This window comes from Lethenteron reissneri, unplaced genomic scaffold, assembly GCF_015708825.2.
Source record: "Lethenteron reissneri isolate LAM-NWPU_2019-01 unplaced genomic scaffold, ASM1570882v1 scaffold_1202, whole genome shotgun sequence".
Taxonomy (NCBI): domain Eukaryota; kingdom Metazoa; phylum Chordata; class Hyperoartia; order Petromyzontiformes; family Petromyzontidae; genus Lethenteron; species Lethenteron reissneri.
The window spans coordinates 7949-35434 of NW_026890896.1; the positions used below are offsets into that span (position 1 = coordinate 7949).

At 52.9% G+C, this 27486-nt stretch overlaps 1 protein-coding gene across 1 annotated transcript; it reads right to left on the bottom strand.

Annotated features, from left to right (window-relative positions):
• Positions 1-928: 928 nt before the first annotated feature.
• On the bottom strand, positions 929-23628 carry LOC133361704 (zinc finger E-box-binding homeobox 2-like; the record flags this gene model as incomplete). The annotated part of the gene is made up of 7 exons (XM_061580709.1): positions 929-1222; positions 2513-2702; positions 11509-12860; positions 13540-13639; positions 19889-20076; positions 21611-21865; positions 23350-23628. Coding segments are annotated over 7 exons (2658 nt in total), but the record flags the coding sequence as incomplete, so codon positions are not given.
• Positions 23629-27486: the final 3858 nt, after the last annotated feature.

The following is a 27486-nucleotide window of genomic DNA, read 5'->3' on the forward strand; positions in this document are numbered from 1 at the left end:
ACCCACCCACTCATTCACTCACTCACCAACCCTCTCACTCACCCACCCACCCACTCACCCACCCACTCATCCACCCACTCACCAACCTCACCACTCATCCACCCACTCACCAACCTCACCCAATCACCCACCCACTCACTCACCCACCCACTCATTCACTCACTCACCAACCCTCTCACTCACCCACCCACCCACTCACCCACCCACCCACTCATTCACTCACTCACCAACCCTCTCACCCACCCACCCACTCATCCACCCACTCACCAACCTCACCACTCATCCACCCACTCACCAACCTCACCCAATCACCCACCCACTCACTCACCCACCCACTAATTCACTCACTCACCAACCCTCTCACTCACCCACCCACCCACTCACCCACCCACTCACCAACCTCACCACTCATCCACCCACTCACCAACCTCACCCAATCACCCACCCACTCACTCACCCACCCACTCATTCACTCACTCACCAACCCTCTCACTCACCCACCCACCCACTCACCCACCCACTCATCCACCCACTCACCAACCTCACCACTCATCCACCCACTCACCAACCTCACCCAATCACCTACCCACTCACTCACCCACCCACTCATTCACTCACTCACCAACCCTCTCACTCACCCACCCACCCACTCACCCACCCACTCATCCACCCACTCACCAACCTCACCCAATCACCCACCCACTCACTCACCCACCCACTCATTCACTCACTCACCAACCCTCTCACTCACCCACCCACCCACTCACCCACCCACTCATCCACCCACTCACCAACCTCACCACTCATCCACCCACTCACCAACCTCACCCAATCACCCACCCACTCACTCACCCACCCACTCATTCACTCACTCACCAACCCTCTCACTCACCCACCCACCCACTCACCCACCCACTCACCCACCCACCCCCCCGCTCATCCACCCACTCCGCCCCGCATCCGTCATCATCCCCCTCGTTGAGCTCTTCCGTCGCTCCCGGCGCCCCCAAATCCGCTCCCGGCGCGCCCGGCTGCCCGGGGTCGCCGCAGCACAAGTAGCGGCGGTGCACGTGCTGCGAGTAGCCGCCCGAGTGCGAGAAGCGCCGGCCGCAGCGCCCGCAGCGGTACGGCTTCTCGCCCGAGTGCAGCCGCGAGTGCTCGATCAGGTGCTGCTTGTGCTTGAACGCCTTGCTGCACACCTCGCAGCGGTGGGGACGCCTGCCTGCGACGGACAGGGAACGGCGGGGCGGGGTTATCGCACTCGCACGGCATGCTGGAGGTCGTGGGTTCGAACCGGGCGCTGATAGCCCGCTGTATATTTGCATACTCTTAGTTTTTTCGGTAAAGTCACGTAGGTAAAAAATGAAATTAATAAAAATAAAATAAAAATCACGACGTTTCGGAGGCAACACAAGTCTCCGTCATCAGGTGGGGACCGTCACAGCCAGATTTGCTGTATACAGCCTCCGAAACGTCGTGATTTTTATATTTTATTTTTATAAATTTTAATTTCATTTTTTACCTACGTGACTTTACCAAAAAAACTAAGAGTATGAATCCTTGCAGTCACGAAAGCTTCAAATCTAGAAGTATATTTGCAGTTTGCGTGTTCTATCTCCCCATGGTGGCGTGCGTTTTCCTCCAGGTGTATTGGGTTTTTTTCACCCCCCCCCCCCACACATTTATAAACATGCATTTAGATTATTTGGCTGCTGTGAATTTCCACGCGAAAAGCCACTTAATTGGGCTACGATTCGTGATCGCAAGGTCGCGTCTGAAAAAGAGCTGCATAGCACAGTGGGCCTTACCTGGTAAAAATAAGAGTTAGTCGGGTTTTTTAGTAAAATAAAACATCAGCGAGGCTGGGGAGGCTGCGAGATTCACTGCACGTGGCTGACGGTATGAAACCAGCGCGGTGAACACAGCGGTGCCCACTGGGGATACTCTTCACCGCCGACATGATGAGCCTCAACATGAAATCGGTTTAACAAATCAACACCAGAAACCAAAAATACCCACGCGGGCGCACGCACGCACGCACACACGCACACACGCACACACACACGCACACACGCACACACACACGCACGCACGCACGCACACATGCACACACATACACACACGCACACACACACACACGTACACACACGCACACACGCACGCACACACACGCACACACGCACGCACACACGCTCGCACACACACGCACACACGCACGCACACACACACACGCGCACGCATGCACACACACGCACGCACACACGCCCAACCGCGCACACAATCGTGTTAGTGGCCGACGCCGGTTCATTACACGGCGTGTCCGTCACGCCGTTCATTCTTCCATTTCGTTCAAAAATTAAGCGAGGATAACAAGTACCGACGGTCGCGCGTCATCCGATTATTACAATTCATCACCTGCCTCCGCCTCCGGAGAAGACGCGTGAGAGCGGCGCACGACGGACGAAACCCGCCGCCCGTGAGCGCAAGCGCGCGGGGACGCGACGCCGCGTACCTGCGCGCTCGTACTTGTGCCGCGGCAACAACGGGCCGCTCTCCTGGAAGGTTTCGTCGGACAGGTCGCGGGCGAACGAGCCTCCGGGCACGCGCTCCCCCCTCCTCTGCCGCTTGCGCGCGGGACCTCCCGAGTCTGTCACCGCGACCGAGCCCACGGGGACTCCCTCTCCCCGCTCAGGAGACTCTCCCTGTGGAGCGCGATGGGCCAGTGAGCCGCCGAGGTTAACCGACGGAATTTCGTCTCCTTTGCGTATTTGCCTCTCAGCTACCCACTCGGCCACCCACTCAGCCACCCACTCAGCTACTCACTCACTCAGCTACCCACCCGCCCATCCAACCACTCAACCACCCACTCAGCTACCCATCTGCTCATCCAACCACTCGGCTACCCACTTAGCCACCCACTCAGCTACCCACTCAACTACCCACTCAACTACCCACTCAGCCACCCACTCAGCTACCCACCCACTCAGCCACCCACTCAGCTACCCACCCACTCAGCCACCCACTCAGCTACCCACTCAGCCACCCACTCAGCCACCCACTCAACTACCCACTCAGCTATCCACCCACTCAGCTATCCACCCACTCAGCTATCCACCCACTCAGCCACCCACTCAGCTACTCACTCACTCAGCCACTCACTCAACTACCCACTCAGCTATCCACCCACTCAGCCACCCACTCAGCAACCCACTCAACCACCCACTCATCGAGCCACTCAGCTACCCACCTGCTCATCTACCCAACCACTCAGCTACCCACTCAGCCAACCTTTCAGCTACACACTTAGCCACCCACTCAGCTACTCACTCACTCAGCTACCCACCTACTCAACTACCCACTCAGCTATCCACCCACTCAGCTATCCACCCACTCAACCACCCGCTCAGCGAGCCACTCAGCGCCCATCCGCTCAGCTACCCACCTGCTCATCCAACCACTCGGCTACCCACTCAGCCAACCTTTCAGCTACACACTTAGCCACCCACTCAGCCACTCACCCAGCTACCCACCTACTCAACTACCCACTCAGCTATCCACCCACTCAGCTATCCACTCACTCAGCTACTCACTCAGCTACTCACTCACTCAGCTACTCACTCACTCAGCTACTCACTCACCCAGCTACTCACTCACCCAGTTACTCACTTACTCAGCTACTCACTCACTCACTCAGCTACTCACTCACTCAGCTACTCACTCACTCAGCTACTCACCCACTCAGCTACTCACTCACCCAGCTACACTCACTCAGCTACATCCTTATGGATGTGCACAATGTCAGCAGCGTTGATTCAGAACAAGCAGATTCTGGGATTGATATTTGACATACAGTGTCTCATCAGCCGAGGCAGACTCGCCTGCATCAAGATTTTATCTGCAGGGACCCACTCTTTAATACGTGGATCCTAGTTCGACGCAACATCACGTAACACGAAGGATTTCAGCAACGAAACATTCACGCATCTATCTCACCGCACAATGAACAAGGTTCAACACGTGAATTGTAAACACAAGGCGGCACCACCGATGCGCGTGTGCTTCCGTGTTAGTCCAACAGCGCAACCTCCAAGCAGTTTATTCTTTGGTTCTTTCGATAAAGTCACGTATAAAGATAAAATAATAAATTAAATTAAATACTAGCGTACGACGTTTCGATTGCAACACAAGCAATCGTCATCAGGTATAAATTAAATAGAAACACAAATCTAGTATACTTATACATGTGTAGTAAGTTGATGAGGAGACGATGAGGAAGTTGAGACACACTGTTTATTAACTCCGGGACAGATACAATAGTTGAAGGGGTATCGGCCCCTTCACCCGTACTATGGGAAACCCACCCTAGTACTAAGCCCTCTGTCCTGTCCCCCAGTCCTCCTCTACTGGGCTACGGGAGGCTGACTGATCTGGCCCTGGCAAGCACAGATCTCGGCACCAGCTAACCAGCCTTGCCCTGATAAGGGCAGCGGTCTGGAAGCTCTTGGGCCGCGCCACTGGCTTACCCGGCTCGGCCCTTATAAGGACGGCGAGACCGGGGAGTCCCAGGGCCTAATCTCCGAGTCTTGGATCTTCACTGGTCAGCTTCGTGTCCCCCTCCTCGAGCTCTTTGGGTTCCACCTTTTATAGGGATCGCCTCCGAGGGCTGGGGGCGTGGGCAATAACTGATGCGGACGTCGGTGTGACCCCCCGTGTATGTGAGTGCCGACAGCCCTGTGTTTGTTGTCCGCCGTTTCTCCCGTAATAACCCCTACATCACCCCCCCCTGTACAGCTCGCAGCCGTCCCGGCTGCAACAATCCCTCAACCCCCAAGAATAAAGATTAACACCGTCAATACACGTGTGCCTCGTAACAGTAACAATAACAAGAACAAGCGTAACATCAACCGATGGTTCCCTAAAAAAAAAAAAAAACCCCCCACCCGGAACCGCAACACATATACAGAACGGTATAACAGCACATGCAATCAGCATATCGCGATCACACGCGTACATTGAAGCACAATAGCAAGCAAATCTGCAGGCGACCAACACACCATCAATCCCGTCGTAACTTTTCAACCACAACACAGTTATTCCCTCTCATGCAACGACCGCATCGCACACAGCACCTCGCAGCATAATACAGCCCAAAAAAAACTTTTTTTTTTTCAATTAAGCCCATCGCGCACGGTGACCCACGAGATGATACAGCACAGGATACCCGACGCTCCCACGTTAATAATTAACTTTACCATCAAGATAACAACTCCACGCAGCAGCGCACACACTCCCTTTGAAACTCAGCAACCACAGCAGACTCTCCGTCCATTCCCAACACACGCACACACTTACATGGACAGCAAGCAACAAGCAGATAGCGTGGTCATCGTTATTACACACACATACAACCATTAAAAAAACATATATACAATGAGCGGGTTCCGCAGCAACGGAACACGCGCGGAAAGCTAATCATAACAACCGGCGCGTTTTGGCGCGAGTCCGTGCAGCGGGCCCGTCACAAGGGGCCGGCTTGGTAGAGTCAGTGGCAGGTGTCGCATCAGCAGGTGCCTGGTCGTCCGGTTTCCCGGACGTGCCAGCGCCGCCCCCCACGGGGGAGGCTGGCAGCCCAGAGGGCTTCAGTCCTGGGGCTCCTGAAGACGGGACAGTCATTAGTGGATCAGAGGCTGGCATCGATCCCGCCCCCCCGGAGTCAGAGGACTCCCCACATGTTCGGCCATTTACGTGGGAGGAAGCGTGCGGAGCAAAAAATGGCTTTAACCGTGAAGGGTGCACAAACCACCGACGCTTCCCCCACTTAATGCGCACACATTGAGGCCGCACAACCTGCACAATTTCAACGGGGCCCCTCCATGGTCGCAACAACTTAGCCGAGGTGGCCAATGGCACCTGAGGGCAGTGCAACCATGCTCGGTCGCCCGGGTGCCATTCGTGCGTGTGAGTCCGGCGCGACCGCAATCTCTCGTTTTGTTTCTGGCGAGAGTCAGAGTTTTGCATGGCCGCCTGCCGTGCCTCCGCCAAGCGAAGGATGTTAAATTTAACATGGTCGGCGATTTTCGACTTAGCATGAGGCGCGGCAATCGTCAGCTGAGTCGCGACAGGCGGGTCAACCTCGCGACCATACATAAAAAAAAATGGCGAGAACCCGGTCGCCGCGTGAGGAGCCATCCTGTATGCCGCCAGGACTCCCCCGATCCGTAGATCCCAATCGTTTTGGGACTCAGATACCTGGTGGGATAGCATGGACGTAAGAGTCCTATGCAAGCGTTCCACCATCCCATCCGTTTGTGGATGGTAAGGCGAGGTACGAACTTTCTTTGTACCCAGAAGGCCACATACCTCGTGTAAAAGGGTACTAGTGAAATTCTTTCCCTGATCGGTCAACAACCGTTCCGGAGCGCCTTTGTCGAGGACGTAGCCCTGAACAAAAGCCTCCGCAACGGCCGCTGCGGACTGGTTGGCGAGGGGCCAAGCCATAGACCATCGCGTGAAATATTCCACGCCAACCAGCAGGTACTTATTACCCCTCGGCGTGGAAGGAAACGGTCCCAAAATATCAAGGGCGACCAGCTCGTTAACCCGGGTGACCGAAATGGACTGGAGCGGTGGACTGGCTCCCTTCGCCGGCGGCTTCCGTTGTGCACACTGGGTACAGGACCGCAGCAGATCGTCCACGTCTCTTGCCATGCCCGGCCAAAAGTAATTAAGCTGGAGCATGGCAAGTGTTTTGAGGGTACCCAGGTGCAGGAGCCGTTTATGAGCAGCCCATACAGCCCTACCCCTCAACGTGGAAGGCACCACCAGCCTGTGACGGCGGATCGTCCCGTCCCAATGCATGAGTAAGCCCTGGCACCACCCCCATGAGTCAACGCCCGACTTCCCTTGACCTGATCCTTCCGCGCGACGTCGTAGCGCCAGGAGGGTCGCATCCTCCATTTGGAGGCGACCCCACTCAGTACTTGACAAGCCAAGTAGGGAATCACTCCCACCCTCCGAAATAGGACCAGCGTCCGAAGGAGTATCAACTGCGGCCGCAAGAACCCGATCCCGGCCGTCACTTGCCGATTTGCAACGGCCCGAACCCAAGAAACAAGTGCAATCCGGGGCGATCGGCAGGCGTGATAGGGCATCGGCGTTGGTGTGGCGAATCCCCTTCCGGTAAGTTGTCTCAAAATCGAAATCCTGCATGATCTCGAGCCATCGGGACAACTGCCCCGATGGCTGGTTAATTCGTAGGGCATACTGCAACGCTGCATGATCTGTACGGACGGTGAAATGCCGGCCGTACAGATATGGCCGGTACTGTTGGATAAAGAACACGATAGCCAACAGTTCGCGGCGGGTGACGCAGTACCGCTGCTCGGCCGGGGACAGTACTCTACTACCATAAGCCACAACGCGCTCCACGCCACCCACAATTTGTGACAGCACGCCTCCAATCCCGGTATTGCTTGCGTCCGTGTCGAGCACGAACGGCATGGAAAAATCGGGGTAGCTTAACGGCGGGGCCCCCACCAGGGCATCCCGAAGAGAGACAAAAGCGGCGTTCTCCACCGGCCCCCAATGAAATTTGACCCCTTTTGACGTCAAGGCATGTAGTGGCTTAGCGATGGAAGCAAAGTCCGCAACAAACCGGCGGTAATATGAAGCAAAGCCGATGAAGCTTCTAACCTCCCCCACCGAGGTGGGAATAGGCCAGGAGCTGACACAACGCGTTTTGGCGGGATCGGTTGAGATACCTGACCGGCCGACGATGTGACCCAAATATTTAACAGATTCGCGCAGCAAATGGCACTTTTGTGGCTTGAATTTCAAATTAGCAGCGCGCATTTTGAGAAAGACGGCCCGAAGCCTATCAAGGTGTTCCTCGAACGTCTTACTGAATACGATAACGTCATCCAGGTAAATCAAACACACCTCCCATTGCAAGCCAGCGAGGACCAATTCCATCAGGCGCTGGAACGTCGCGGGAGCAGAGTGTAATCCCATGGGTAAGCGATTGAATTGGAAGAGGCCGTGCGGCGTTCGGAAAGCTGTTTTGGGCCTGGATTCGTCGTCCAAGGGAAGTTGCCAAAATCCTGAGAGCAAATCCAAAGTGGAAAAGAATCGCGATCCCGCGAGGGCATCCAGCGATTCGTCCATTCGAGGAAGCGGATAAGCATCGGCCACCGAGATCTTATTTAATCGCCGGAAATCAACGCAGAACCTTAGGGACCCGTCGTGCTTTTTGACCAACACTATGGGTGCACCCCAAGGGCTGGTCGAGGGAGAAATGATGTCCGATTTCAACATGTCATCTACAGCCGATTTGACATGATCCTTTTCGGCGGGACTTAACCGAAAAGGATTTTGGCGGATAGGAGCGTTGTCACCGGTGTCAATATGGTGGCGTAGCAATTTGGTACATCCGATATCGTATTTGTGTTTACTGAAGACGTCGGAAAATTCTCGCAATAAGGCGCGTAATCTAGCACGTTGTGCGTCAGACAGGTCAGGTGACTCAGCACACAACGCATCCAGCCAAACCTCGTCAGCGTCTGAGGCTAATCGCGTTTGAGAATCGGTGGCCACCTGGCCAATGATCGGCGTTTCCGCAGGTACCGGAACCGCATGTGCGAACACGGTACCTTGCGAAACCACTGCCGTCCGTGTCCCGACATTGAGGACCGCGATAAACGGGTCCCCATCCCCTTTAACAATAGTCTGGGCCGTCACCAGATCTGGCCCACTCACCCCGGCTCTAGATGGTCCCAAAATAACGCCCCGGTCAGAGACTCCTTTATCGAACGGTCGACGCAAGCGCAGGGGTACCAACATCTGTGCCCCCGGGGGTACACGCACCGTCCGAGCAACAAGCGCCTGTACCGTAGCACAGGCAACACGCACGGCAGGGGTGGCAGGTAGGAACGTCATACGTCGGCCCGATGGAAGCTCGATGCATTGCTGGTCAATCAGAATTTTGATGGGCAATTTGGCCAAAAAGTCTGTCCCCAACAGGCACGGAATAGCCAGCGAGGAGGAGACGAACACCGGGCCAGATAGTTTAATGTCCCCTATCGAAATTTGCGCTCGAATTTGACCGATAATACCCAACGAGCCCCCATTCGCAGCGTAAAACGGTATATCGACAGGGAGCAACGGGCGACTCTGAACGGGCAGGATATTATAAATCAAATCTGAAATGATAGTTGCCGAAGCTCCCGTATCGACCAATAGCCGTACCTCCACCCCGTCAATATGCCCCGCGACAACGGACGACCCCGCTGATGCAGCCACAACTCGGTGAGCCAACTCGGACCATTGGCCCGGTTGGAGCGCCCTCCCCGACATGCCGCGACCCGACGCACCAGCACCCAACCCCCGAGAATTGTGTATCGGACCATGTGATAGGAAAGTGGGTGTGTGTGCAGGCCGAACATGTGGGGTGCCATGACTTGCCCGAGGATGTTGCGAAGGCTTGTGAGGAGGGCCGTCCGCAGCTCCAGGTCTCGCACCGCGCTGTCGAGGAGCCCGGCATCCGGACGCCACGTGGCCCCGGAGGCCACAATTATAGCAGACGACGAGCGTTCCAGAGGACTTGGGCTGGTCTCGGTGGCTTGGAACGTCCCGAGCCGGTCGCTCGGCAGATCGCCATCCTGCAGAACGATCCGCAGCGAAGGCTCCCTCCATTCCAGAAGAGGTTGCCGCCACGGTGTGTCGTGCAGCAGCTTTGTTCGCCTTCCTCCGCTGGGAGATGAGATTGGCGTAAATGTGCCTTGCAGCCCGCAGTGATGACATATCCGCATCGTCCTGCGCTAAGATGGTGAAGTCCAGATCGTCAGCCAGCAGCAAAATTTTCTCGGCCACCATCGCATCGATCCCCTCTTCATCCATACGCGGGAAAGCGTCTTTCGCCAATGACAGCAGGGCCGTGCGATAAGCGAGTGGCGATTCCTTATCACCCTTCTGCCGTTCATAGAAGAGCTGGCGACAATCGGAGGGCGGCCCATAAACGGTGGCCAGCAGCTGCAGCGCCGACTGAATGGTGGAGCGTGCCGACTTGGGTGCAGCAGTGAGGGTGCCCAGGGCGTCGCCGTCCAATAACGCCGGGAGAGCACACAGCGCCTCGTTGTCCGACCAGCCTGCCATCTCTTGGTGGGCCAAGAACCGGCGCTGGAACCCCCCCCAATCGCCGTCGCTTGCAACAAATACCTGCAGGGCCGGCAGGCGTTGCTGGAATGTCGGCTCCGTCTCCGATCCTCTTGCAGCGTCTCTTGCAGCATCCGTAGCGCGTCCCCGTACTGTATGGTCGGTGCTGGCGTCAGCTGGTGGTGACGTTTCAACCCCTGATAGGCTGCCACCGCGACCCGCCTCCGCCGATGACGTGGCGGCTGCTGGCTGGGCACCGTCTCCCGCGTGACGAGCTGGGACTCCTCCCTCCGCCCCTACTGTCTTCGTGGCGGGATTTTCGAGTCGCCCCGCTGTTGTAAAGGCGGGAGTTTCTGGCGGGCGTTGTCCATCTTCCCGCCGCGTCGCTCCTCCCGGCCCCAGGCGAGTTATTTGTTCCAGCATAGCGGCCGCTGCATACAAGAGCTCCGCCAGCCGCGAGTGAGCCAACGCCAACTCGTCAGTCGACGTCCCGGCCCTCTCCGACGGCCCCGCCGATGTCGGAGCCGGCAGCAGTTGTGCAGGTACGTCGGCGGCGATGTCTTGCACTGCCCCTCCCTCGTCGTCATCCTCTCCTGGGTCTTGGGCACGAGTCTTCCGTCTCGTATCCATGCTTGGACCACTTCCAACACCAGATGTAGTAAGTTGATGAGGAGACGATGAGGAAGTTGAGACACACTGTTTATTAACTCCGGGACAGATACAATAGTTGAAGGGGTATCGGCCCCTTCACCCGTACTATGGGAAACCCACCCTAGTACTAAGCCCTCTGTCCTGTCCCCCAGTCCTCCTCTACTGGGCTACGGGAGGCTGACTGATCTGGCCCTGGCAAGCACAGATCTCGGCACCAGCTAACCAGCCTTGCCCTGATAAGGGCAGCGGTCTGGAAGCTCTTGGGCCGCGCCACTGGCTTACCCGGCTCGGCCCTTATAAGGACGGCGAGACCGGGGAGTCCCAGGGCCTAATCTCCGAGTCTTGGATCTTCACTGGTCAGCTTCGTGTCCCCCTCCTCGAGCTCTTTGGGTTCCACCTTTTATAGGGATCGCCTCCGAGGGCTGGGGGCGTGGGCAATAACTGATGCGGACGTCGGTGTGACCCCCCGTGTATGTGAGTGCCGACAGCCCTGTGTTTGTTGTCCGCCGTTTCTCCCGTAATAACCCTACACATGTAATGTAATACAACAGAGAGTCGGATAACATAACAGTCAACACCCTACCTGGTTGATTACGTTCTTCCTGAGAATGCTAAATTTGAGAGAGAGATAAAAACACAGAACCAGAAACATAGACAGACATATAAGCAGACAGATATCACAGAGATACTCCAAGCAGTTGCTCTTACCTGTGCAAAGTGGCGCATCTTGTCGTGGAAGTCGGCGAGAGCAGCCGCGTCCACAAGGCCTCTGTACGGTGACACGTGGGACAGCAAGGCTGCTTGGTCCAGGCCCGTGTAGGGCCTCAGGCCGGGGTCACCCATGTGGAGGGCCGCAATCAAACCGGGCAGCGGAAAGGCCGCGAGCACGGGACCGTTGCCGTAGCTGGAAGTGACCGTGTTCATTGTCGGCTTGTTCTCGTGTAAACGGTCAACGCCGTTGTCGTTCGACGAGCCGTCGGTCGCGCGAGAAGCACTCGAGTCCAGCTCGCCGTGCGATCTCTTCGCGCAAGTCAAGTCCAAGGGCTCCTCTTGGCGCTCAACGCCGCTCGAATCGTGGACATCGACAAAGCGCGTCTCTCCGAGCCTCGCCGTGCTCAACTTTGGCAGCGACAAGTCGAGCGGCCGGGCCTGGTCTCGACCGCGGCGAGGACCGTCCGCCACGCTGCCGGGCTGACCTGCCGCCGCCGAGTCGGACCGGGCGCCCGTCGGCGAGCCCGGCGGGTGCCGAGCCGGACTTCCCTCCGTGCCGTGGCCGGCGTGCCCAGCCGGTGCCGGTGACGGGCCGAGCTCGCGGGAGGGAGAGCCGGACGCACGGTGCTCCGGCGCTCTGCCCGCCGCGTTGAATTTCTCCTCCAGCCACTTGGAGAAAACGTCTCTGGGGAGGTTCATGGCCAACGACATCTTCATCGACTCCTCGGGACTCGCCTCGACACTTCCGGCAAGGCAGTACGACTTCAGGGAAGCCGACTGGTCTCCGAGTCCCGTAGCGCGGCTCCCTTTCAACCCCTTTCCGGCCGACAATTTCGACTTCTTTCGTTGAGCCGGAGACGGAGGTTGCGGCGCTGACGGTTGAGGCGACGCGTCGATCTCGTCGTTCACCTTGCAGAGGTAGCGCTCGTGTTGGCGCAGAGGTACCGCGCTCGGAAACGGTTCGTGGCGATAGCGGCCGGCGTGGCGAGCCGCCCCTTCCACGTGAGAAGAACGCTCGTACAGATCCGGCTCTTCGGTCTTGATCTTGCCGGCGGGACGACCCGTGGCCTCCGGTCCGCTGATCCGCAGGAAGTCCTCGGAACGAGCGCCACAGTCGTCCTCGTTGTAGTCGTGACCTGAGCTCTGGGTGGATTTGGGAGACGTGGCGATGGCCCCTTCCATCTTGCCGGCGTCAGCCGTCGAGGCAGCGGCAACTGGAGATGTCGCCGCCCGCGCCGCGCCGTCCGCCGTGACGGAGCCCACGCACTTGTTGGCTCTCTTGTGCGAGCTGTACGAGCCCGAGTGGGAGAAGCGCTTCTTGCAAATTGGGCACCCGTACGGCTTCTCCCCTGGAAATTACAAACAAACACAGCGACGACGGAGGTTTCCGGGTTACATCGCGTCAGTGTGAACGACGCGTCGTCAAAAACCGACACGGCCGGTTCGTAAAGTTTGCGACGCGAAACACAACGTGCCGATTCGTTACACGAGCTCAGCACGCCGGCGTGCTGGAGAGTAAACCCACGACGTTTGCAATTCAAGCGCGGCGACGTTTCGCCAGTAACTACAACCAGCGTCATCAGGTGGGCAGTCAGAATTGTGGATGATATCGGTTGCGAAAGTTCCCGTGTCGAACCAAAACATTATAAACGCATCATCCAAAGTGCCGCGTGACGCGGCGAATGCGGCCTGCGCTGTAGACACACGCGCAGGAAGGAAATCACAGATTTGAAGCTTTCGTGACTGCAAGGATTCATATTCTTAGGTTTTTTCGGTAAAGTCACGTAGGTAAAACATCAAAATTAATGAAAATAAAAATCACGACGTTTCGGAGGCAACACAAGTCTCCGTCATCAGGTGGGACCGTCACAGCCGGATTAGCTGCATCAAGTCGTGATTTTTATTTTATTTTATTTTCATTAATTTTGATGTTTTACCTACGTGACTTTACCGAAGAAACCTAAGAATATGAAGGAAATCACGTCGGTGGGTGCGTTCTGCCAAACGTCGCAATTGTTCCACACTCACCGCTGTGGATGCGGAAGTGTTCCTTGAGGTGGTGTTTGCTCTTGAAGTCTCTCCCACACACTGCGCACTTGTGGCTCGCGGCAGCGGGAGGCTGACCCTTCTGCGCAAAGATGGAACAGAGGTGCGAAGTGAGAATCAGAATAATAAAACAATTTTACCGGAGGGAATCGGATGAGCTATGAAGCTCCTCAACGACGTGTCGCGACTTCTATTCCCCCGCACACATTCAGACAGACGCATTCAGACGGACACAGACGGACACAGACGGACACATTCAGACGGACACATTCAGACGGACACATTCAGACGGACACATTCAGACAGACACATTCAGACAGACACATTCAGACGGACACATTCAGACAGACACATTCAGACGGACACATTCAGACAGACGCATTCAGACAGACACATTCAGACGGACACATTCAGACAGACGCATTCAGACGGACGCATTCAGACGGACACATTCACACAGACGGACACAGACGGACACAGACGGACACATTCAGACAGACGCATTCAGACAGACACATTCAGACGGACACATTCAGACAGACACATTCAGACAGACACATTCAGACAGACGCATTCAGACAGACGCATTCAGACAGACACATTCAGACACATTCAGACAGACACATTCAGACAGACGCATTCAGACAGACACATTCAGACAGACGCATTCAGACGGACGCATTCAGACGGACACATTCAGACAGACACATTTAGACAGACGCATTCAGACAGACACATTCAGACAGACACATTCAGACAGACGCATTCAGACGGACGCATTCAGACAGACACATTCAGACAGACACATTCAGACAGACACATTCAGACAGACGCATTCAGACAGACGCATTCAGACAGACACATTCAGACAGACACATTCAGACAGACACATTCAGACGGACACATTCAGACAGACGCATTCAGACAGACGCATTCAGACGGACGCATTCAGACAGACGCATTCAGACAGACACATTCAGACAGACACATTCAGACAGACACATTCAGACGGACACATTCAGACAGACGCACTCAGACAGACACATTCAGACGGACACATTCAGACAGACGCATTCAGACGGACGCATTCAGACGGACACATTCAGACAGACGCATTCAGACAGACACATTCAGACAGACACATTCAGACAGACACATTCAGACGGACACATTCAGACAGACGCATTCAGACAGACGCATTCAGACGGACGCATTCAGACAGACGCATTCAGACAGACACATTCAGACAGACACATTCAGACAGACACATTCAGACGGACACATTCAGACAGACGCATTCAGACAGACACATTCAGACGGACACATTCAGACAGACGCATTCAGACGGACGCATTCAGACGGACACATTCAGACAGACGCATTCAGACAGACACATTCAGACAGACACATTCAGACAGACACATTCAGACAGACACATTCAGACAGACACATTCAGACAGACGCATTCAGACAGACACATTCAGACAGACACATTCAGACAGACGCATTCAGACGGACGCATTCAGACGGACACATTCAGACGGACACATTCAGACAGACACATTCAGACGGACACATTCAGACGGACACATTCAGACGGACGCATTCAGACGGACACATTCAGACGGACACATTCAGACAGACGCATTCAGACAGACGCATTCAGACAGACACATTCAGACAGACACATTCAGACAGACGCATTCAGACGGACACATTCAGACAGACACATTCAGACAGACGCATTCAGACAGACACATTCAGACGGACGCATTCAGACAGACGCATTCAGACAGATGCATTCAGACAGACACATTCAGACAGACACATTCAGACAGACACATTCAGACGGACGCATTCAGACGGACACATTCAGACAGACATATTCAGACGGACACATTCAGACGGACACATTCAGACGGACACATTCAGACAGACGCATTCAGACAGACGCATTCAGACAGACACATTCAGACAGACGCATTCAGACAGACACATTCAGACAGACACATTCAGACAGACGCATTCAGACAGACACATTCAGACAGACACATTCAGACAGACACATTCAGACGGACGCATTCAGACGGACACATTCAGACAGACACATTCAGACGGACACATTCAGACAGACACATTCAGACAGACACATTCAGACGGACGCATTCAGACAGACACATTCAGACAGACACATTCAGACAGACACATTCAGACGGACGCATTCAGACAGACGCATTCAGACAGACACATTCAGACAGACACATTCAGACAGACACATTCAGACAGACACATTCAGACAGACGCATTCAGACGGACGCATTCAGACAGACGCATTCAGACAGACACATTCAGACAGACACATTCAGACAGACACATTCAGACAGACACATTCAGACAGACGCATTCAGACAGACGCATTCAGACGGACACAGATGGACACAGACGGACACATTCAGACAGACGCATTCAGACAGACGCATTCAGACAGACACATTCAGACAGACACATTCAGACGGACGCATTCAGACAGACGCATTCAGACAGACGCATTCAGACGGACACATTCAGACAGACACATTCAGACAGACACATTCAGACAGACGCATTCAGACAGACACATTCAGACAGACGCATTCAGACAGACGCATTCAGACAGATGCATTCAGACAGACACATTCAGACAGACACATTCAGACAGACACATTCAGACGGACACATTCAGGAATCAGGACACATTCAGACGGACACATTCAGTACGGACACATTCAGACGGACCACATTCAGACGGACAATCAGACGGACGCATTCAGACGGACACATTCAGACGGACACATTCAGACAGACGCATTCAGACAGACGCATTCAGACAGGACACATTCAGACAGACACATTCAGACAGACGCATTCAGACGGACATCATTCAGACAGACACATTCAGACAGACGCATTCAGACAGACACATTCAGACGGACGCATTCAGACAGACGCATTCAGACAGATGCATTCAGACAGACACATTCAGACAGACACATTCAGACAGACACATTCAGACGGACGCATTCAGACGGACACATTCAGACAGACATATTCAGACGGACACATTCAGACGGACACATTCAGACGGACACATTCAGACAGACGCATTCAGACAGACGCATTCAGACAGACACATTCAGACAGGACGCATTCAGACAGACACATTCAGACAGACCATTCAGACAGACACATTACGCAGACAGACACATTCAGACGGACGCATTCAACAGACACATTCAACAGACACATTCAGACAGACCATTCAGACGGACCGCATTCAGACAGACGCATTCAGACAGCACATTCAGACAGACACATTCAGACAGACACATTCAGACAGACACATTCAGACAGAAACGCATTCAGACTGACGCATTCAGACAGACAGCATTCAGACAGACACATTCAGACAGACACATTCAGACAGACACAGTCAGACAGACCATTCAGACAGACGCATTCAGACAGACGCATTCAGACGGACACAGATGGACACACGACGGACACATTCAGACAGACGCATTCAGACAGACGCATTCAACAGACCATTCAGACAGACCACATTCAGACAGACGCATTCAGACGGACACATTCAGACAGACGCATTCAGACAGACACATTCAGACGGACACATTCAGACAGAACGCATTCAGACGGACGCATTCAGACGGACACATTCAGACAGACGCATTCAGACAGACACATTCAGACAGACACATTCAGACAGACACATTCAGACAGACACATTCAGACAGACACATTCAGACAGACGCATTCAGACAGACACATTCAGACAGACACATTCAGACAGACGCATTCAGACGGACGCATTCAGACGGACACATTCAGACGGACACATTCAGACAGACACATTCAGACGGACACATTCAGACGGACACATTCAGACGGACGCATTCAGACGGACACATTCAGACGGACACATTCAGACAGACGCATTCAGACAGACGCATTCAGACAGACACATTCAGACAGACACATTCAGACAGACGCATTCAGACGGACACATTCAGACAGACACATTCAGACAGACGCATTCAGACAGACACATTCAGACGGACGCATTCAGACAGACGCATTCAGACAGATGCATTCAGACAGACACATTCAGACAGACACATTCAGACAGACACATTCAGATGGACGCATTCAGACGGACACATTCAGACAGACATATTCAGACGGACACATTCAGACGGACACATTCAGACGGACACATTCAGACAGACGCATTCAGACAGACGCATTCAGACAGACACATTCAGACAGACGCATTCAGACAGACACATTCAGACAGACACATTCAGACAGACGCATTCAGACAGACACATTCAGACAGACACATTCAGACAGACACATTCAGACGGACGCATTCAGACGGACACATTCAGACAGACACATTCAGACGGACACATTCAGACAGACACATTCAGACAGACACATTCAGACGGACGCATTCAGACAGACACATTCAGACAGACACATTCAGACAGACACATTCAGACGGACGCATTCAGACAGACGCATTCAGACAGACACATTCAGACAGACACATTCAGACAGACACATTCAGACAGACACATTCAGACAGATGCATTCAGACGGACGCATTCAGACAGACGCATTCAGAACAGACACATTCAGACAGACACATTCAGACAGACACATTCAGACAGACACATTCAGACAGACGCATTCAGACAGACGCATTCAGACGGACACAGATGGACACAGACGGACACATTCAGACAGACGCATTCAGACAGACGCATTCAGACAGACACATTCAGACAGACACATTCAGACGGACGCATTCAGACAGACGCATTCAGACAGACGCATTCAGACGGACACATTCAGACAGACACATTCAGACAGACACATTCAGACAGACGCATTCAGACAGACACATTCAGACAGACGCATTCAGACAGACGCATTCAGACAGATGCATTCAGACAGACACATTCAGACAGACACATTCAGACAGACACATTCAGACGGACACATTCAGACGGACACATTCAGACGGACACATTCAGACGGACACATTCAGACGGACACATTCAGACGGACACATTCAGACGGACGCATTCAGACGGACACATTCAGACGGACACATTCAGACAGACGCATTCAGACAGACGCATTCAGACAGACACATTCAGACAGACACATTCAGACAGACGCATTCAGACGGACACATTCAGACAGACACATTCAGACAGACGCATTCAGACAGACACATTCAGACGGACGCATTCAGACAGACGCATTCAGACAGATGCATTCAGACAGACACATTCAGACAGACACATTCAGACAGACACATTCAGACGGACGCATTCAGACGGACACATTCAGACAGACATATTCAGACGGACACATTCAGACGGACACATTCAGACGGACACATTCAGACAGACGCATTCAGACAGACGCATTCAGACAGACACATTCAGACAGACGCATTCAGACAGACACATTCAGACAGACACATTCAGACAGACACATTCAGACGGACGCATTCAGACGGACACATTCAGACAGACACATTCAGACGGACACATTCAGACAGACACATTCAGACAGACACATTCAGACGGACGCATTCAGACAGACACATTCAGACAGACACATTCAGACAGACACATTCAGACGGACGCATTCAGACAGACGCATTCAGACAGACACATTCAGACAGACACATTCAGACAGACACATTCAGACAGACACATTCAGACAGACGCATTCAGACGGACGCATTCAGACAGACGCATTCAGACAGACACATTCAGACAGACACATTCAGACAGACACATTCAGACAGACACATTCAGACAGACGCATTCAGACAGACGCATTCAGACGGACACAGATGGACACAGACGGACACATTCAGACAGACGCATTCAGACAGACGCATTCAGACAGACACATTCAGACAGACACATTCAGACGGACGCATTCAGACAGACGCATTCAGACAGACGCATTCAGACGGACACATTCAGACAGACACATTCAGACAGACACATTCAGACAGACGCATTCAGACAGACACATTCAGACAGACGCATTCAGACAGACGCATTCAGACAGATGCATTCAGACAGACACATTCAGACAGACACATTCAGACAGACACATTCAGACGGACACATTCAGACGGACACATTCAGACGGACACATTCAGACGGACACATTCAGACGGACACATTCAGACGGACACATTCAGACGTGCGACGATGCCGGCAAACGGGGGTTAGTCAGTCACCTGGCCCGCCCGGGGAGGTCGCGGTGATTTGTGGAGATCCGCGAGGGCCCCCTCGTGCCGGCGGCGAACGTGCTTCCACAGCGAGCCCCGACGCTTGTAGCCGCGGCCGCAGTGAGGGCACGCCAGCGGCAGCGGCGGCGGCGGCGGTGGCGGCAACGGCGCGGCAAATGAGCCGTGAGTCCTCGGGCCTAGCGGGGAGGCACGGGGCGAGGGGGCCGCTGGTGGTGCGTGAAGAGACGACGCAATCCCACCGATGTGACGGACCGCTGTCGAGTTTGGTGGTCCGTGTTGTTCACGTCGTCTGTCGTGAAAATTCGGTCACGGTTCCTACGATCGCTGTTTCATTGCTTTTATGGCCAAGCGTGGTGGTGTTTTCTTTTAGACGCTGTCGCCTCGACAGACCTGTTCTTCACCTGAGGACGGCTGCTTGTGTTGTGGCCGAAACGTCGTGAGAATTATTTTATTGTGTTTTATTTTTGTTATTTTATTACTTCCTTCTACGTGGTGACTATACCGAAAGAACCAAGAAGATTTTATGGCTTTATTTTGGTGATTTTCGAAAAGTGTTTTTGGTTTGGCCATGTTTTGTTTGTTGTAGTACGGAGTAAGACTGATGGCCTCAATCTAAGTTGCACGCCTCCCTCTCATTCCGCTTCTCACTCTGCGAATGCGTCGCTTAACGGAGATGCCACCGCCTGCGTTGGCAAATACGGCATTGCCGGGCGTCTTGCGATACCGCTGCCGCAAGCGTGGCACGCCCGGCTCTGGTTGGCCCACCCCGAAGCGCCGAACGTAACGATCGCTTGGTGAAGTTAGCCGCAATCCAGAATAGCGTGTGGCCACGTGGCCCAGGGGTAGACAAAGTGGCTCGCAATCGGGAGGCTGCGAGTTCAAATCGTCATTTGGGGATGGGAAGTTGATTCAGCCCGTCACGCTTTGGTCTCTCCCGCCATGGGAATGTGAAATTCCCACCAGTGGCAATGAATCGGTACCCAGTGAGACGATCACAGCTGCCTCAATGCTCGCTGGAGCAGAACAAATACTCTGTGGATTTAGTTCTTGTTGTTAAGTCGACAAATGCTGCTACAAACGTGTTTTTTTCGATTTAAAGCTTTCGTGACTGCAGGGATTCATCTTCTTGGTTCATTCGGTAAAGTCACGTAGAAGGGAAATAATAAAATAATAAATATAAAACATAATAAAATAAAATAATTCTCACGACGTTTCGGCCACAACGCAAGCAGCCGTCCTCAGGTGGAGAACAGGTCTGTCGGGAAGACAGAAGACAGACCTGTTCTTCACCTGAGGACGGCTGCTTGCGTTGTGGCCGAAACGTCGTGAGAATTATTTTATTTTATGTTTAATTTTTATTATTTTATTACTTCCATTCTACGTGATTTTACCGACAGACCTGTTCTTCACCTGAGGATGGCTGCTTGCGTTGTGGCCGAAACGTCGTGAGAATAATTTTATAATGTTTTATTTTTATTATTTTATTATTTCCCTTCTACGTGACTTTACCGAAAGAACCAAGGTGTTTTTTTTCCTTTCATTTTAAACAACGCTAACAACTACGCTGTGAAGTGTAAGCACGTGTGCTCTTACCGCCACCGCCACCACCACCACCACCACCGCCGCCACCACCGCCACCGCCACCACCGCCACCACCACCACCGCCGCCACCACCGCCACCGCCACCACCACCACGGCGAGTGGCCCCACTGCCCGGCACATCGCACTCCGCCAACGTCCCGTCCTGCGCACTGCCCAGCGCCTCGGCAGTCTTGTCCACGCCGGGATTGACGCCGGGATTGCCGCCGGTCCCCTCTAAGTTCGTCACGTCATCTTCCGCCGCCGCCGCCGCCTCCACCTCGTCTTTCTCCTCCTCTGCGTCCACCTCCTCGATGATCTGCAGCCTCTCCTCCTCGGCGTCGTCCGGGTTGCGGTCTCGCATCGCCGCGCTCGCGTAGCTCGCCACTGCGACCGAGCAGAGCGGTGCGTCAGCGCGTTTTGCCGACGGTTTTACCTTCAAGGGTGTCACTCAAAGGAAACGACCAGGAGGGCAACTGTGATGGACATTGCTTCACGCTCGCTTCTAAAGATCCATTGCTTTGTTATTATTAATATATTTCCCCCCCTCCCGCCCCCCCCCATTCCCAGTGTGTGGTCTAGCACATCCGACATGAACAGCATTATTTTTCACCTACGTGACTTTACCGAAAAAAACCTAAATGAGTGACAAACGGTTACTCTCCAGTGACTCACGGCCTACCCGTACCCGGCCGCACCAGGGTCGCAAACGGCTACCCGTACCCGGCCGGGTACGGGTAGCCGGGTATCGGGTAGGGTACGGGTATCGGGTAGTGTACGGGTATCGGGTAGGGTACGGGTATCGGGTAGGGTACGGGTATCGGGTAGGGTACGGGTGTCGGGTAGGGTACGGGTATCGGGTAGGGTACGGGTATCGGGTAGGGTACGGGTATCGGGTAGGGTACGGGTATCGGGTAGGGTACGGGTATCGGGTAGGGTACGGGTATCGGGTAGGGTACGGGTATCGGGTAGGGTACGGGTATCGGGTAGGGTACGGGTATCGGGTAGGGTACGGGTATCGGGTAGGGTACGGGTATCGGGTACCCGGTTGCGACCTCTGGTTGCGGGGGATCTGTGTGCCTATGAGGAAGTGTTCCTGCATGCGGCAAAGGCTAATTCCATGCCGTACTGGCTGACCATTCACAGTTACAGCAACGCACAGCGTTGCCACGTCTTACACGTTTTGTTTGGGGGGGTTTTCTTATCCTAAAAAAGTTCGCTTTATTTTCCGAGCGTACGCATATTTTTCACCGTTGCGGAAAAATATCACTAAAAATGAACACCGCTTGTGCGGATTGAATGTAAAAACAATTCACAGCGTAACCAGCGAGACGGTTCGATTGAAAAAAGAACCTATCCTTGACTGCATTAGGTCCCCACGTGTCACTGTCACGGACCGCAGGATTTGGACATTTATTTTTTCTAACAAATAAGGCCCACTGAGTCATGTCGGTTTTTTAACGGAAGCGACCTGGCCAAAAATGATAGCTCAACAAAGCAGCCTATGTGTAAGTTTATAGCAGCCAAATACTCTGAGCGCATGTTGATTCTAAACGTAGAGGTAAAAACCGTGATTTTACCGACAGACCTGTTCTTCACCTGAGGATGGCTGCTTGCGTTGTGGCCGAAACGTCGTGAGAATAATTTTATTATGTTTTATTTTTATTATTTTATTATTTCCCTTCTACGTGACTTTACCGAAAGAACCAAGGTGTTTTTTTTCCTTTCATTTTAAACACAACGCTAACAACTACGCTGTGAAGTGTGAGCACGTGTGCTCTTACCGCCACCGCCACCACCACCACCACCACCGCCGCCACCACCGCCACCGCCACCACCGCCACCACCACCACCGCCGCCACCACCGCCACCGCCACCACCACCACGGCGAGTGGCCCCACTGCCCGGCACATCGCACTCCGCCAACGTCCCGTCCTGCGCACTGCCCAGCGCCTCGGCAGTCTTGTCCACGCCGGGATTGACGCCGGGATTGCCGCCGGTCCCCTCTAAGTTCGTCACGTCATCTTCCGCCGCCGCCTCCACCTCGTCTTTCTCCTCCTCTGCGTCCACCTCCTCGATGATCTGCAGCCTCTCCTCCTCGGCGTCGTCCGGGTTGCGGTCTCGCATCGCCGCGCTCGCGTAGCTCGCCACTGCGACCGAGCAGAGCGGTGCGTCAGCGCGTTTTGCCGACGGTTTTACCTTCAAGGGTGTCACTCAAAGGAAACGACCAGGAGGGCAACTGTGATGGACATTGCTTCACGCTCGCTTCTAAAGATCCATTGCTTTGTTATTATTAATATATTTCCCCCCCTCCCGCCCCCCCCCATTCCCAGTGTGTGGTCTAGCACATCCGACACGAACAGCATTATTTTTCACCTACGTGACTTTACCGAAAAAAACCTAAATGAGTGACAAACGGTTACTCTCCAGTGACTCACGGCCTACCCGTACCCGGCCGCACCAGGGTCGCAAACGGCTACCCGTACCCGGCCGGGTACGGGTAGCCGGGTATCGGGTAGGGTACGGGTATCGGGTAGTGTACGGGTATCGGGTAGGGTACGGGTATCGGGTAGGGTACGGGTATCGGGTAGGGTACGGGTGTCGGGTAGGGTACGGGTATCGGGTAGGGTACGGGTATCGGGTAGGGTACGGGTATCGGGTAGGGTACGGGTATCGGGTAGGGTACGGGTATCGGGTAGGGTACGGGTATCGGGTAGGGTACGGGTATCGGGTAGGGTACGGGTATCGGGTAGGGTACGGGTATCGGGTAGGGTACGGGTATCGGGTACCCGGTTGCGACCTCTGGTTGCGGGGGATCTGTGTGCCTATGAGGAAGTGTTCCTGCATGCGGCAAAGGCTAATTCCATGCCGTACTGGCTGACCATTCACGGTTACAGCAACGCACAGCGTTGCCACGTCTTACACGTTTTGTTTGGGGGGGTTTTCTTATCCCGAAAAAGTTCGCTTAATTTTCCGAGCGTACGCATATTTTTCACCGTTGCGGAAAAATATCACGAAAAATGAACACCGCTTGTGCGGATTGAATGTAACAACAATTCACAGCGTAACCAGCGAGACGGTTCGATTGAAAAAAGAACGTATCCTTGACTGCATTAGGTCCCCACGTGTCACTGTCACGGACCGCAGGATTTGCACATTTATTTTTTCTAACAAATAACGCCCACTGAGTCATGTCGGTTTTTTAACGGAAGCGACCTGGCCAAAAGTGATAGCTCAACAAAGCAGCCTATGTGTAAGTTTATAGCAGCCACATACTCTGAGCGCATGTTGATTCTAAACGTAGAGGTAAACACCGGATGACCCGGAGACAAATCCACCCGCCACCATGGGGAGAACACGCAAACTCCAAATATACAATAAGCGTCAGGGTCGGGATCGAACCCACGACCTCCTGTATACCAGGCGAGGTAGTTAACATCTCCTAGCCACCGTGATGATGATGAGAGAGAGAGACACGCAGACTCCAAATATACAGCAGCAGGCGTCAGGGTCGGGAATGAACCCACGACCTCCTGTACACCAGGCGAGGTAGTTAACATCTCCTAGCCACCGTGATGATGATGAGAGAGAGAGACACGCAAACTCCAAATATACAACAAGCGTCAGGGTTGGTGATTGAACCCATGACCTCCTGCACACCAGGCAAGGTAGTTAACATCTCCTAGCCACCGTGATGATGATGAGAGAGACACGCAAACTCCAAATATACAGCAGCAGGCGTCAGGGTCGGGATCGAACCCACGACCTCCTGCACACCAGGCGAGGTAGTTAACATCTCCTAGCCACCGTGATGATGATGATGAGAGAGAGACACGCAAACTCCAAATATACAATAAGCGTCAGGGAGGGATCGAACCCACGACCTCCTGTACACCAGGCGAGGTAGTTAACATCTCCTAGCCACAGTGATGATGATGAGAGAGAGAGACGCAAACTCCAAATATACAGCAGCAAGCATCAGGGTTGGTGATCGAACCCACGACCTCCTGCGTACCAGGCGAGGTAGTCAACATCTCCTAGCCACTGCAGCAACCCAATCTCAATGTTCATCAAGGGCTCTTGTATGGTGCCATTAAAAAACAAAACAGCATTCTTATTCTTATTAACCAGGGCTTACAATAGAGTCAAGAAGTTAGTTTGCAAGGTTCAAGTTCAAGGTCATTGATTAGCTATAGCCCTGTGAGCCATTCGGCTCTTGAAGGTGGTTACTGTGTTATTACTGTACGGTAGTAACACAGTAACAGAGCTGATCGACCCTCGGGGATCGATACACAAACGAGGGGTGGGTGGTGAGGCTGGTCAGCGACTTGTGGCTTCCTTGTGGCTAAACTCACGCCATGGCAATGTGGAATTTCCACGTGCTTCTCGACGCTTCTCTGAGGTTGAAGTGGCATTGTTTATTTATTGTTTTAAACCGATAGTATTGGGACATTAGCGACTAAGTTTTTTGCAACAGAAACTTCTATTATTTCCCTTCTACGTGACTTTACCGAAAGAACCAAGAATGTGAATCCCTGCAGTCACGAAAACTTTAAATGAAAACAACCACAACAACACAGCAAGATGGAAGATATTTAACACGATGTTATATTTAAATAATCTAACACCACCACACAACTACAACAACACAACAACAACACAACTACAACAACAACCACAACAACATAACAACGCAGCAAGATGATGGCAGATATTTAACACGTTATATTTAAACAATCTAACAACTGCACCACAACACAACACACAAGATGGCAGATATTGAACACGATGTTATATTTAAACAATCTAACACAACAACCACCACCACAACAACAACATGGCAGATATTTAACACGTTTATATTTAAACAACCACCAACACAACAACCACAACACAACAACACAACAACCACAACACAACAACCACAACGACACAGCAAGATGATGGCAGATATTGAACACGATGTTATATTTAAACAATCTAACAACACAACCACCACCACCACAACAACAACAACCACAACACAACAACCACAACAACACAACAACCACAACAACACAGCAATATGATGGCAAATATTTGTCACGATGTTATATTTAAACAATCTAACAACACAACCACCACCACCACAACAACAACAACCACAACAACCACAACACACAGCAATATGATGGCAGATATTTGTAACGATGTTCATATTTAAACAATCTAACACCACCACCACAACAACAACCACAACAAGATGGCAGATATTTGTCACGATGTTATATTTAAACAATCTAACACCACCACACCACCACAACAACAAGATGGCAGATATTTGTCATACAAGTCTTTACTTACTTCGTGTTAAACTGCAGTGTTCGTTACTGGGTTGCAACGCCACCTACTCACAACAACAACACAACAACAACAACATGGACAAGCTCACACGAGAGTTGGGGAGAACTTAGCAGCAGCAGCAACAACAACACAACAACACAAAAACATGGACACTGGCGAATTGAATTGTCATTTGATATTTGAGCCCAGCCACTTACTGCCACCCAGTGGCTTCTGCTAAGCGCTGCTGTTGGAGTGCAAGATGACAAATCTGACCACAGCCTGGGGCACAATGGCCCATCATCATCATAAGCCCTTTAATAAGCATGGCCGTTGACCCTGGCCATTGACCGAGCAACCCAACGTTCCTACCAGCTCCCTCCGCAGGAATGTGTTCATACACTAAACCAGCGGTCGGGAACCTATGGCTCGCGAGCCATACACATGGCTCTTCCGGTGACGGCATATGGCTCCCAGACAATTTTGAGTTGAAAAAAAAAATAAAAAAACAAAATCAGTTTGGAACTGATTTTAAAATACTTGTGATATTTGCTTAATAATAGTGTGTCATTTTAAAGTAAACAGAAATTAGTTTTGAAGATAAAATTTCTCGGGTCACGGGTCCCGTGACCAGAAGTCGCATTAAAAGTAAGACGTATTTAATTTATTACACGTTAAAAATTACA